This window comes from Mus pahari, chromosome 10 (genome assembly GCF_900095145.1).
Source record: "Mus pahari chromosome 10, PAHARI_EIJ_v1.1, whole genome shotgun sequence".
Lineage (NCBI taxonomy): Eukaryota > Metazoa > Chordata > Mammalia > Rodentia > Muridae > Mus > Mus pahari.
Genome location: NC_034599.1, coordinates 40,536,008 through 40,550,419, shown reverse-complemented (window position 1 = coordinate 40,550,419; position 14,412 = coordinate 40,536,008). Strand labels below are relative to the sequence as shown.

At 52.9% G+C, this 14,412-nt stretch overlaps 1 protein-coding gene across 3 annotated transcripts; it reads right to left on the bottom strand.

Moving 5' to 3' along the window:
• Positions 1 to 1,006: 1,006 nt before the first annotated feature.
• Fxyd2 (FXYD domain containing ion transport regulator 2) lies at positions 1,007 to 10,378 on the bottom strand. 3 transcript variants are annotated; one of them, XM_021206922.2, is made up of 7 exons: positions 8,988 to 9,654; positions 8,214 to 8,340; positions 3,158 to 3,196; positions 2,930 to 3,004; positions 1,728 to 1,764; positions 1,546 to 1,576; positions 1,007 to 1,299 (listed from the first exon to the last, which is right to left on the bottom strand). In XM_021206922.2, the coding sequence occupies exons 1-6, from the start codon at positions 9,222 to 9,224 to the stop codon at positions 1,552 to 1,554; spliced, it is 540 nt and encodes a 179-aa protein (XP_021062581.2). In that variant the 5' UTR covers positions 9,225 to 9,654; the 3' UTR covers positions 1,007 to 1,299; positions 1,546 to 1,551. The 3 variants fall into 3 exon arrangements, with proteins under 3 accessions (XP_021062581.2, XP_021062580.1, XP_029399360.1); XM_021206921.2 differs by lacking the exons at positions 8,214 to 8,340; positions 8,988 to 9,654 and adding an exon at positions 5,105 to 6,046; XM_029543500.1 differs by lacking the exons at positions 1,007 to 1,299; positions 1,546 to 1,576; positions 1,728 to 1,764 and adding an exon at positions 1,771 to 1,892 and having other exon boundaries at positions 8,988 to 10,378.
• Between the last annotated feature and the right edge of the window lie 4,034 nt (positions 10,379 to 14,412).

Genomic DNA, 14,412 nt, shown 5'->3' with positions numbered 1-14,412 from the left:
CCCGTCCTCCAGGGGGCACTTGGAACAGCAGTTCTGACCTCTGTTTTGGGGTGTGAGGTCACATTTTGTCAGTGGTATGATACTGAGCCTAGGACCCAGGCTTTACCTGTGTGCCTCAGCTGACACACGGGCTTCCACAGCAGGGTCCTCTCATCTCCCAGCCCTGACAGAAAAGGCAGGCAGAGTGCCACCACCCTGTCTACACAAGTCACTACCTTTCAGGATGGGGGGGGGGATCAACATACCATTCTATACAATGGCAACGGTCTCTCAAAGGAGTGCCTGCGATCACTTAGGGATGGGTGGGCGGGTGGGCTTCAGAGCCTGGGCAGTGGGTTAGGACAGAAGGCTTAAGTACCAAGTGAATTGGTCTGTCCAGCCTGACTGTATAGCTCACCCTAACTCAGTCTGTTCCTTTCAGGACGAGGCTCTGCTCAGATACTCAGAGATGTTGCTAAGGAGGCCTGTCACCAGATTGTGCCAGCATCCAGCCAGCCCTCCAGTCTCCTTGGAGATTCCATGGGATGGAGGGAGAGGGAGTTGGACCTCTGTGGGTCTCTGCCCAGGTGGATGGAGCTGAAGCAAGCAGTAACAGAGGACTCACTCTCACCTTCACTCCTGACCCAGGGGCAAAGCAAGCCAACATCCAAATAGATGGGCAGGGGCGGGTCCAGCTGGAGTTTCCTGGACTCTGCCCACCCAAGGATAGGCTGGGGACAGGAGGTGAGGCCCAATAGAGGCCTTTCTGACCACCTACCCTGGACTGTAGTGTACCTAGGGAAACCACAGAGCCTACAAACATGGCCACAGTCAGCTACTGCCTGCTTGGACAGATCATGGGAGAAGCAAGTTCCCCGTGGAAGCTCTGGGGCTTCAACAGCAGCAGTCACCAGCAGGACCCAGCCCACCCAGTCACCTTCATCTTGACACCTTCAGTCTTTGGCAGGGCACCCGTCTCTGTCCCCAGGAAACTGTTCTCAGGGGTGAATGATAAGCACTCACGGACGACCACAGCGAGCCCGATGTCACGGGCAGTTGCTTTTTATAGAGCGATTCATTGAAAACCAGGGGGATGAGGCTACACATGCTCCCCAACTTGGAACAGGAAGTGGGGTGTGAGAGAAGTTGGGGAGGGGAGAGAGGAAGTTAAGGATCTGAGGCATGAGGGGATGGCCATGAGGGGGTTCCCAGCACGCCTGGCACTTCCTTCAGCCCGTGCTGACTGTGCTGGGGTCCGCGGTGTGCAGCCGGGGAAGGTGGGCGTCGCTGGTGCCCATGCACCGGTGGGCACTGCCAGCTCTGGAAAGACAAAGGCTGGGTTTGAGTTGGAAGGGAGGCTTCTGCACCTGTGGTTCTGCTCCTGTCCCTCTTATTATCCTCAAGGTCCCCTCCCCCACAGTGTCCTACTTCAGACATCCCACTTTAGACACCCAGTGCTCGCTTTTAAACATCATGGCAACAACCCCCAAATTTCCCTCAGCTTGTTTTCTCTTAGTCATGAGTGTGCTCTCCCCAGCCCTTCATGCCCCTTTGAAGGGCACATACCTTCTGTCACAGTTCATCTTCATTGACCTGCCTGGGGTGAGGAAGGATAAAGAGGATGAAGACAGGGGGAGGGAGCGTGTGTCCGTGCTCCCCCAGATGGAGGACCCCCTCCTCCTCATCAGGGAAAACTTCCCGCCTTCCTCTCTACCCACCCACCTTTTCAGTCCCCCATCAGCACTCACCTATGCTTCTTACCGCCCCCACAGCGGAACCTTTTGCCTTGAAAAGAGAAGGTTAAGTTTGATGCCATTTTTCCGCCAAGGAGACCCTGGAAGAGCCAGTTCTGCCAGGCTTAGCCCCCTCCTCCAGCATCATCACAGGGTGGGGCTCGGGGGTCCATGTTTTCTCTGTTTATATAAGGTTGGACCACCAAGCAGTTAGTCAATCAACAAACAGTCACTGCACCAGATCTGTGCTGGACTGGGGACAGGTTGAAAGTGCCCACTGGGACCAGAGTTCGTGACACCAACAGGGCATCTGCTCAGCCCTCATGTGGAGGAGGACAACCAAATCTAAAGTTGAGAGCACACATACACACACACACACACACACACACACACACACACACACACACACACCAGATCTCCCAGGAGCCCAGCTTTCAAGGAGAGTGAGTGGCAGGAGCCAGAGTATGTGGGAATTCCAGAATACAGGAACATCTTTGCTTCACCAAGTGTCTCTCTGATTGTGATTCTGGTATTTTCTTTTCATTTCAACAAGGCAAGGCAACAAACACCTGCTATGCATCTGCTCTTGTGCCTACCAAGGTTCAAGGACAAGTAAGACCATTCCCACCCCCTAGAACTCATCATGGCTACCTTAGAACCTTCCTAAAGTACTCCTTCACCCCGTGGCTATCTTAGGATGCTAACCCCAATTTTACAAGACTGCTGGAGTTGTCCCCACTTAACAGAGAGAAAATGGAGTCTCCCTGTCTCCAGAATTAGGATAAGCCAGCGAGAGCCCCTAGGACCTGGCTCCCATCTCTGCTAGTTTGCAGCAATACGTGGAGGGGTGGATGTCAGCTACACCGAGGGAGCTGCCACTCCCTGCGAGTCTCACTGTCCATCTCAAACGCTGACAGTGGGGCTAGAGGCGGTGTCTCTCAGTGTGCCGAGACTACTCAAGGGATAGGGTGGCTTAGGACGCGGTGTCCAGATGGGGTGGTGCCTGCTCCCCTGGCCATCTCTGCCCCACAGTTGCCCAGCCAGACTCCCCTCTCCGCTTCCCCTCCCAGAGCCACCAGGGGGCACACTGAAGGAAGCGGTAGGTTCGCTGTCCTCTGCACACTCCTGGATTCCTCCTCAGGCTAAAGCATGGGTGGGGACCTGGCAAGTGTCCTTATGGTATGACTTTGGGAAATGTTCCACCTGTCCCCACTTACTGAGAATGATGAGGAGGCCCACGACGAAGGCCAGGCCCGCGAAGATCAGGCCTCCTTTGCGGACGGTTTCATAGTCTTGGAGAGAGGAGACATGCGCAGTGGTGTAGGCACGCCCCCCCCCCCCATTGACCTCCCAAAGCCCACCCACCAGCAGCCCCGCGGTGTTAAGATAGCAGGGACCCAGGGCTGGAAGCCATCTGACAGAGTAGGCAGGGGAGGAAGGCTTACCATACTCGAAGGGATTCTCTGTCCCCTTGGCACTGCCACCTGAGAAGAGAGCCAGGGATGAGATGAGCAAGAAATCACGACCCCAGAGTAGTGGGAACTCCAGACTTCTCAAACGATCCCCCAGGACCGAGATGGGCAAGAGAAGGCTGGCTAGAGTGGCCCGGTGAAAAGGGGACCTGTGGGGGTGCCCCAAGCTTACATCACAGGGACATCCTGGAGTTAGACACTGGGCATCTGAATAGAGACCTGCCCTGTCTGAGGGGACCTCCACAGTCTCTGGAGGGTGTGGTCCTCCCCAGCTCCCAGCTCTGTATCACAACAAAGTCAGCCCAAAAAGCCAACTCCCAGGAGGCCCCCCACCAGGGCCTCTATTGATGGAATTCCACTTCCTCGAGGAACGGCAATGTCTGTGGAATAAATCAACGAGTGAAGCAGAGCCTCTGTGTTCAAGGGACGGGAGAAGGAATCAAGGGCCCTCTGGAGTCTTCCTAAGGACACAGTGGACATGGAAGACAGAATCAGGGCTTGACCCATGCTAGCTTCTACTCTGCCGTGTCACTGTCCTCCGGACAAACTTAATGGGTGGGAAGAGCACTTAGTTTCTGTGCATCCCCGGCCAAAATGGTCCGAGCGACATCTCGTACAACCTGTGAGGCACAGTTGTTAGTCCCTCTTATCCACAAGAGACTGGGGCACAGAGAGGGTAAATAAGTCACCCCACAGCCACACAGCAAGTAAGGGGCAGAGCCGGGATTTGAACCCAGACAAAGTGTCACTATGAGTCTAAGTGCTAAGCTCCCTTTCAAGTGACATGGAGGAAGAAGACTTTTCCAGACCAAGCTGCCTGCCCCTGGCCCTGCCTCCTGTGGCTCCTCCACCCTGAAGGAAGCAGATATTCTGCTCTCTGCCAGCCTGAACTCAGAGCACTTACCCTTGGAGAGCTGGTGGTACAATGGCCAGCAAAGCTGCAGTCACACACCCCACCCACACCCCCCACTCCATGCCAGCTTCACTCTCTGCTGCCTGGCTGGAGACCCTCTTGTCCGGGGGGGGGGGGCTTTTCTAAAGGGACGAGCAAGTTAACAATTGGCAGGTAACTTTGAACTGTGCCCCTGTAGTGATCAGCCAGCCGCAGGGTCTGGTGAGTCCAGCTCCCTCCAGTAGCCAGAGGGGGTCAGTGCCTGGTGAACCTCAGGTATGGGTTGTTCAGGAAGGTCAAAAATCTAAGGAGAAGCCACAGGGACCCAGGCTCTGCATCCATGCAGAAAGTCTTCCCACGTGTCCGTCATGTTCAAGGTCAAATGGGGAGCTAGCGTCAGCTTCAGCCAGATCCAAGACAGGGCCCCCACCCCCACCCCCACCCCCATCCCTGCTTCCCTTTCTCTACCTGTTCTAGGTCAGAAAAACTCAACATCTATGGACCGGCAAGGGTCCTCTTGGGCTCCAGGCCTGAGTCTGTGGATTTCAAAATGCTGGGCTTTTCTTGTGACCCTAAGCCTGCTGGGGAAGGCTGAGCCGAAGGGCTGCTCTTCCCATCTCCAACCCCGGCAGTCCCTGATCACTTTGAAATCTTAGTTCTCCATCCAAGATGAGAAAGTCACGCTGGGCAGGGCGTGGAAGGCTGAAGCAGGAAGAATGCAGTGGATTTTAGGTTATTCTGGGCTATATGAGTTCCAGGCCAACCTGGGCTACACAACAACACCCTGTCACCCAGAACAAAGCCACATGAACACACACACATACACACACACATACACACACACACACTTCTGATGCTCCAACTTCTGCTCTTCTGCTCTTTTTTGGGGGGAGGAGGTGGAATTGAGGGTCCCTTCTGAATGCTAATTTTCTAAGAGAGCCACTGGCTGGGAACCCCAAGGAACAGGAGAGGGAAGGGGTCCAGCTGCCCACCAGAGCCAGTCCCAGGCAGAGTCCTGCCAGTCTCACCACTGTTTGCTGACGTCTCTGAGATTGTCCCAGCCATCGGGGCTTCTCCACGACGGTCTTCCTGTGGCCTCTACTATGGGGACAGTGTCTGCTGTGGGGCGGCCGGGGCAGAGGTGGGGGGCATTAAATATTAACAGTGTCAGGTAATATTTACCCTAGTCACAAGAAAGGCCGAGTGTCCCCAGAGGGGCTCTTGCTGAGCCAGGCAAGGGGAGGTATGGGGGGAGCCAGAGGCAGGGAGGAGCTGGCTGAGGTCTCCAGCCCCTCCCAGAGGAAATTTCCAGAGAGAAGGGCCAGGATGGGCAGCAACAGTATTCTTCCATCAGCCAGGGAAGCCGCAGCTGGGAGTGAGATGAAGTGAGAGTTTCAAGACGAACTCTCGGTGAAGGGCACATGGAAGTATAGATAGGGGTCCTGGATCGGGATGGGGACTTCCAAGTCCCTTAGCCTCCAGAGCTCCCTGCAAGTCCCTGTGGATAGCACCGTGACAGCTTACATTCTCATGGGGCAGTCATGTCTCCCCGCCGTGTTCCTAAGGAGCCTGGCCTGCCTCCCTTCTTATTACAGTCCTGTGAAGCTTGGGTCCCCAGCAGGATCAGCCTCGATGGCACTGCTGTCCCGGACAGCCTGTCCTGACTTGTTTTATTTATCCTGGTCCTGAGGCCACAGTTAGCCACTCACACCTCAGTCTGAAATGCTCCGTCATCCCTGACTAATGTCCTACCCTGATGCCCAACACTCCCTCTTGTGGCTGTCACTGTACACTTACGACTCTTCCAGGAAGGGGCTCAGCCTTGTCCCTAGGGCTTACAAAGCATTTTCTAGCTGTTGACTCCTTTTGCTTTAGTTCCTCACTTGACACGAGCTATCTGAGGTACGGAGAAGCTGGGGCCCAAGGCCACACATCCAGTGAGAGTTGAAGACAAATGATGGCTGCCCTTTCAGATCCAGGGCTCAAATGCTTTGGCCATACCCACCCCACCCCCAGCCTGTCCCACACTCACTGTCACTATCCCCTTGGTAACTATGGTGTGGCTTCTGTAAGTACCACACAGTCTTTGGGTTCCAGATGGTAGTCTTGGCCTCCAAGAAGCAAATATGCAGCACTAGCAGATGATATATAAACTGATACACAGGTGATAGATAAACAAGAGATAGATAGATGATAGATAGATAGATAGATAGATAGATAGATAGATAGATAGATACATACATACATACATACATACACACATACATACATACATACATACCTGCATACATATCTGCATGCATACAAGCTATATAAGTGGTAGATTGATGGAGAAATACCAAGGTATATTATAGATTTATGGGTAGATGGATGGATAGATAGATAGATAGATAGATAGATAGATAGATAGATAGATAGATAGATATAGGTAGAGATAGATAGATAGATAGATAGATAGATAGATAGATAGATAGATAGATAGATAGATAGATAGATAGATAGATGCATATATATACACACATACATAGCTACATACAGGCAAACATATATACATATGTGCATGCATACATGCAAACTACATAGAGGATAGCTAGATCTAGAATAGATTTATGAATAGATAAGTGATAGATATAGATAGATATATAGGTAGATATAGATAGATAGATAGGTAGATATAGATAGATAGATAGATAGATAGATAGATAGATAGATAGATAGATAGATAGATAGATAGATAGATGGATAGATGATATTTACTCCCCTGGTACAGTCAGTCCTTCTGAGGGGAAGGGCTCCATCTGTAAGTGCCCCTCCATCAATGTCAGGACACTGCACTCACTACTTGCCTAGAAATTTAACCTTTGTCACTTGCTTACCTCTCCATTGCCAATATATTTACCGCTCCACGTCTGTCTTTTCATCTATACAGTGGACAGGGCACAGGACTCTGGGAGGTTGTGGGGACTGAGATAGGCACTTCAGAATGTGGCCTATGACAGTGGTGGGTACCATTGTTTATGCATTGCTTGACAAATGGCAGGCATTAGCCTTTTGTTTGTTTGCACCATCAGAGAGCCAGCCACTCCCTGCTAAGTGGTAAGAGCAGAGACCAGCCCTGGCTGGACGGCTTAAAAGCACTCACGCAGCTCTCTCCCGAGCTTCCGGAGCTCAGAAACACACACTCACACAGAAGGACAGCAGCCCTGCCCTGTGAGAGTCTGCACCCACACGCCAGGCTCTCAGCACTCACTGCCCCCATTTCATCTCTGGTAGTTCCATTTGACAGATGGAGAAACTAAGGCTGAACATTTGCTTCCCCCAGCCACACCTAGAGGGGCTTGTGCCATAGCCCACCAGAGACCTGAAAAACTGAGAGCAAGGCAAGACACACAGGGAGGGGAGAGCAGAGCTGGAAGGTCCAGGTCGCACAGTGGCTGCCGGATCTGTTGCCAGGCTTCACAGAATTCGGCAGTACCCCCGCCCCTTATCATGTTACCTTGGTAACTATCTTGGTAAGCCCCTATGAGTTCTTTCTAGAACAAGAGATGAAAATAGGCATCAAGTTAGAAAGACATATGACAGACAGACAGAAGGATGGGTGAATGGATGGATGCATGGATGCATAGATGGGCAGGCAGATAGGTAGACAGGTAGGCAAAGCCATGGGGAAAGCAGGTTGACAACTACTTTTCTGTTCTAGGCATTGGGGAAGTCTCACACACACACACACACACACACACACACACACACACACTGCCACATGGCTCAGTTGAAAAGAGCAGAACTAGCACCATCCTGTCTCATCTGAGGTGCAGACAAGTGGCATAATCTGCCAGAGAGCAGGCAGCTAGGAAGTACCGGGGACTCAGATGTGACTCGGTAGTCTGATGCACAGGCACACGGCTGGATGAGGAGGCTGATAAAGAGTCCATTTCCATAGCCTCTGGCTCAGAGGTGTCCTGAACCTGTCAGCAGGCCGAGGACTCACTATTGAGATGTCCCTATTAGGGCAGCCTGTCTCTCCCATTTCTGCTTCTCCCACAATTGTGGGAAGCCAACAGGTATATTTGAAAGCGATGTGGTCCCCTGAATCCAAGTTGAGCAGGGCAAGGGGGGGGGCAGGCTTGGGAGACTCACCCAGGTACCACCTGTCCATGGCAGGAGCTGCTGGAGGTGTCTGAAGTACACAGGAGCCAGGGAGTGCCTGCCCTTGCCTGGGGCTTGGATGGGAACAGTGGCACTTCCTCCCTTCACACTGGATGAGCTGAGTTGGGACAGGAGGAATGAGGCAGGGGGGAGGGGCTGGTGAGGAGACTCTTACCCTGCACCTGCCTGCCTGGGCTGGTTGGAGCAAGGGACCCACGTGAGGGTAGGGGAAGGAAGGGACGCCCTGAGCATCAAAGTAAACTGTAACGTCCTCTCCTCTCTCCCCAGGGACCCTGCAGTCACAGCCAGTGGTCTGCACCGTTTTCTCTAAGGGGGTTTCCAGAAGGGCACACTGATCAGGGTAGAAGCTGCCAGGACCAGAGCCTCCCTCTCCCCACTTCCTTGGGCTTCCGGCTGGCTGCTGGAGGAGACGTGTAGAGGCAGGTGTGGGTCCCCAGTCTTCACTTGAGGGATGCTTCACCCTCCCACCCAGTGGGTCCCACCCTGATAGCTCTTGCCCCTGGGTCCATTCTGTAGTCCAGAGGCCCCCCTGAGACCAGGCAGGAAACCTGCTCCAGATGCAGTGGGGACTTAGTCTCTGCTGGCCTGGACTTGAAGCAGCTGACTAGCCTCCTGAACCATTCTGTGCGGTGGCTGGAGCCACAGCTGGTTTGAGGGTACTCCCGTGGTGGCCTGTCCTTCCTCCCCACCTAACCCTGGGGGCATGTGTCATTTATGATGTCACACCTGCCTGGATGCACCTACCGGCCTCAGCAAGAGTTCCGGCACGTAATGAGGTCCTCTGAGAGGCTGAAAGGTCCCCAAGCCGGGATGGCGCAAGGAGACAACTGAGGACTCAGTGCCTCCCAGAGTCTTTGTGTCCTGGCAGCCATGACAGGTCCAGAGCAAGTCTGCTGTAAGAAGCCACTGTTGGCTGAGACTGGACCACAGGGTCTCCTCCAGCCTCTCAAGATCATCCTGGTGGGTATACCGGCAGAGCATGGGTAATGCTGTGTCTGGTCACCCTGACAACTAGCTTCCTTGTCCCTCACAACAGCACCCTAAGAGGGGGATGGATGACAGTCCCAGGGAGATTGGAGGCACTTAGAAATGTTGGCCTGACCCCCTAGCTGAGTTCTCTGTTTAGACTGAGGTCTGTCTTAGGACTCTGAGCTGGCAATGCCCCGGCCCTGCAGCCCAGCCACCTGTGAGGTGAAGGGCGACTCCACCCAGTGACCCTGTCATGTGTTCCCAACTGCAAATCCTAACCTTCAAGTAGCCTGGAGCCCTGAGTGGAAATTCCCCAAGCCAGGCACTGGGGAAGTTCAGACAGCATCAGTGGTCTTTGTAGGCCTCAGCAGGACTCCCACTTCCCCACAAGCCCACCACAAATTCCTCCTTCCTGACTTTAGGGCTGTGAAAGAAGTCATCCTGCTTCCTAAGAGACACCCTGTGCCCCCCCCCCAAACCCAGCCCTTCACTTGTAAAACCATTCGCTCTCTTGCCCAAGGTCCTCTGAATACAGATTTCTAAGCCCATGTTCTTTTTGTGTCCCTTTGTAAATTTTCTTATTATGTTTATGTATTTACTTATTCATCGTGTGCATGAGAGCCTGCATGGGTCATGTGCATGTCCGCAGACCAGAGGACAATTCGTAGGACCCAGAGACTGAGTTCACCTTGCCAGGCTTTGTGGCAAGTGCCTTTACTTGGCCTCTTGCTGGCTCTCTTCTTTATGTTCCTTTTTAATCTCACCCTAGTGGACACTCTGACCCTGACCCCAACTTTTCTGTCCATTCCAACCATACTGTCCCCTTAGTGGCTCTCTGCCTTCCAGGGCTCACTCCTGCCTCAGGATCTTAGCAAAGATGGGTTTTGAGTTCCCAGCCTCCAGAGTGTTCCCTCTGTCCTCAGGGTTGTCCTCCTGGGCTTCACTTAGAGACCCTCCTAAGTTCCCTTTCTAAATGTTCACACAGCCTACAGAGGTGGCAGCAATTTGCCAGTGACTCAGCCTCTGAGCTTGCCTAAGGTCACCTTCTCTCCAGCCTGCATGTAGCAGGTAACTGAATCTAGTACTCTCTAGAGAGGCACTAAGCACTCAGTACCCTTGCCTTCAGACTCCTCTAACACCCCACAGTGCCACGCCCGTGCATACACTCATCCCACACACTCTTGCCCATACCCACCCACACCCCTCCCCAGCTTCCCAGCCCTGAAAGATGAATGTTGTTGAGGTCTTGCCTGGCTCGCCTTACTCAAAGTTCATCCTCAGACAACTTTTATGCCATATCCCAGCCACTCAAGGCTATCAGCAGGGTTCAGCCAGTATTGGGGACAAGGAGTCCTCTCTGAGACATTCTACTGTCCAGAAAAGGAACCCTGCCTCCTGCTCCCCTGGCAGTAACTGAAGAAGCATCTCTTCCCACGTCTGTGTGCACATGCCCTTAAGGCCAGATCACATCAGCATAAATCCTTCTGTCAACTGACCTTGCTTTTCTGACCCAGTGAGCCCCGAGAAGGATGCATATCTGTATGCTGCCATCTAAAGTGCATGATGACACTTACCTCAGAGCCTTGATGTGGGAGGAGGTCATTAGAAGTGCTTGCCCAAAGAAGTTTCTAACAATGACAGTCGCACCCTCTACTCTAAGCTAGGATGGGTCCCCAGGAGATAAATTTTCTCACCACATCCCTTTACATAGCTGGAGAGGCCCCTTGACTTCTACTGAAGGGTCCCTGACAGTTGCCTCCTGTCCCAGTGCCCCAACTGGATCCCCGCCAGACATCACCACTGCTGGCTGCAAGTGTCCATTCTTCCCTAGCAGAAATACCAAGCATCATCTCTTCCCATCAGTCTTCCAGCCTCCATTCTACTTCTCAGGGTCTCCCCTATAGTACCTGGGCCCAGTGGCCATGAAAATGCTGCCCTCCTGATTTTTAAAAGAATGGGACAGGCCAAGAGCCTCCAGTTTTCCTTCTCGGCTGAGTTTCTCCAGGGTGGAGCCTGAGAGGGTATCTAACTGTGTTCTCTAAGATCCAGAGACCAAAGACTGCTTTGGTCTCTCGAGGGAGGATCCTCCTTTCATCCTTGTCATGCCCCGCTGGGACAGGGACCTCAGTGACTATGCCTTATTCTCCCACGTCCTTCAGACAGATTTGTCTTAAGACGCATGGCAGCCATGTGGACAGTCCCCATTGCATTGGTGGGTAGTGAAGTCACAGGTTGAGACATCCAGCTGATCCTTGTCCCCCTGATTCCCACAGGAAGCACTGGAGAAGTCCTCACCACCAGTCTTCCTACAACAGGATTCTGCAGCCCAGGGCTTTGTGAGGCTTCCAGCCAGAATCCAGAGCATGGAACTTCAGGCTCCAGCATCCTTTCCTTTCACTTGGTGTTGATTCGTACGTAGCTCAAAGGAGCTTCAAAGGAGCAGAAACCTAAAGCCCTGACTCCGAGCTCAGGCCCATTCTCCAAGATATGATCCCCAGAGATGCGGAGCAGGGAATGTGGCTGCTCCTTGTAGTCTCCATCTGTGCCAGCTAGAGGTCCCAAACCCCGAGGAATGCCAGCTCCTGTCTCCTGCTGTGACCACAAGTGCCAGGTCGCTGGGGTCTTATAAGGCAAGGGCTTGGAGGAGGTGGGCCCCATAGAATCCTGTCCTTAAATGTTGGCTTCAAGATGGCCCAAGCAGTGGGGAACAGTGTTCCTGGGAGTTGCCAAAGGGCAATGTCCTCTGAGAGTCAAGGTCACCGTGTTATGGCAAGGACAAGCCCATTAGTCCAGCCTCCCACACAGAGAACACCCTGGAGAGAAATGCCTTCTTGATTTTCTCAGCACTCACGTCTGGCCTTGACCTGGAGCTGAGGTGTTTCTAGTGGCTCCTTGTGGCCACTGCCTCTGGAAAACCTCAGGGGACAAACCACACCTTTCCCTCTGTGACCTCTGGAGTCCTGAGATAGGCTTCTGTGACATTCATGTGGCCTGCGACCATCCTGGCCTGGACTGTAGGCACACACAGATCACCACATCCACTCACTGTACCGTCAGTCACTAGGCTGGGGATGCCTCTCCCCACCTGTCAATGACTCCACTGATTTCATGGTGCTGGAGAGTTCCAAGGATCTGCTCTGATTTTCCTGACATCACAGAAAGGCAGGCTTTGGTACCACTATTTCACAAAGAGTGGGGACTGTGGGTAATTGAGTGTAAGTCAGGACTGGAGCCCATGTCTAATGGGTAGGGACCCTTGCTGTCAATGAGGAGATAGTCCTTGAATAGCCAGCGATGCTAGTACTGGTGACATGATGTCTTCCTGTAGAAATGTCAACGTGTGTGACTCAGGGAAGTCATAGTATATTACTTGAGTAGTACATATAGTGTATAATATAGGGTATACACTGTATAGTATAGTGTATAGTAGAGGATACTCAGGGTTTGATGGCTCTCCCAGAGTCACATAGGAAGCAGGAGGCCTAACCTATCCGAAGGACTTTATAGTACAAGAAGAAAAGTGACAGAGAGGTAGGAGCTGAAGTCACACAGTTGGAGAGAAGGGTACAGGCTCTGAGACAGGAGCTGCTTCAGAAAGTTCCACTCAGTCGCCCAGTATCCTTCAGGACATTAAAGACGGCATCACCTCTTGGCAGGAGACCTCTTGTTGCTCAAGGCCATGGAGCTGGGGCCCGGTTCCAGAAAACCAGCAGGTGGTTGGCTTGAACTGGTTGATTCTGCCAGCCAGGAGCTTAGGGGTAACAGCAATGAATCACAGAAATGGCAATAGGTGGCCATTCCCCCCTCATTATGGCCTGAAGACAGGTATTTTCAAAGCTCCTCCCCCCCCCTGGCTTGGGCAAACACACCTGACCTTTCTCGCTCTCCCAGGCTTCCAGGGAAGGGGTGCAGAGCAGCCTGGGACAAGGTGAGAACCAGACTGAGCTGGAGAATTCTCCTCACCTGCCAACCCTCCATCCTTAGGAAGGCAGAGAGAGCCCTGCCTCCCAGGATGAGGCAGGGGCAGAGACCCTTGACCTTGGGGCATGCTTCAGCCTGGTATCCCCCTTCCCACTTCTGCTCCTACCATTCGGTTTTGCTCTCTGCCTCGGCCCCTCTTCCAAGAATAGCATGGCCAGTTCTGATCTACAACCCGTAAGGGAAAAAAAATGAACAAACAGAATACCCGAGGGGCTGGGGCTCACAGCGTTTGGGGACGCAGGGACAGGTTAGTGAGGTTACGAATGCGCAGCAGCTTTAAAAGAGGTTGGAACATCTTTGGGGGTCAAACTCATGTGAGATAGAAAGTTCTGGGGGTCAAACATGAGGAACTCTCAAGGTCACCAAGAACAAGCCGCTCACTGTCCCTTTATACCCTCAAGGTCACCGAGAACAAGCCATTCACTGTCCCTTTATAGTACAGTAGCTTTCCCATCCAGTCAAGTAAAGTCATCACATTAAACCAAGTCACGGGGACTGGGGCTGTACCTCAGTCAGCAAGCAGCTTACACAACAGGCACGAGCACCAGCACCCCTAAAACCAGCTGTGCTTGTGCACATCTGTAACCCCAACTCAGGAGATGGATGGAGTCAGGGTGTCCAGAAGTTAAGGTCATCCTTGGCTGTTTGTTTGTTTGTAGTCTGAGGCCAGCCTGGGCTATTTAAGACACCGTCTCAAAGGAAAGTCAAAAACTAAACGAATCAGAAGTGGATAGGGGTGTCGGGCGAGCGGCTGGCACTGTCCACCCTCGTGACCTTGCAGTGTTGATGTAAGTATGGGAGGTGAACCCATGAGAAGCCCCACGGCCCACATCTGGCAACAGCTTGGTAGATGCTCTGTACGGTTTGACGCTCAGGCTTTCCAGCTCTGGGTCTGGTTTCCACACCACAGGCCGCTCATAGGAGCTCCTTCAGGGCAGACTGGGGTGCATCCTAGCTAGGTCACCTCCTGAAAGGGGACAGAGCAGACAAGGTTGCAGGAGCTACGAGTTGCCCCGCCCTCACCTTTACCTGACACAGCTCTTCCCAGACACCAGCTGTGTGGTGCACACACAGCCCTGGAAAGACTGGGTGCATCCCAACTCCCCTGCAGCTGCTGTGGCCTGGGCCAGCCTTGAGGGGTATCAGAGAGAATCTGCAAAATGAGACTCTTCCTGCGATCTCAGGATAAAGTCAGGATATCAGGCAAACTAAGTGTGTG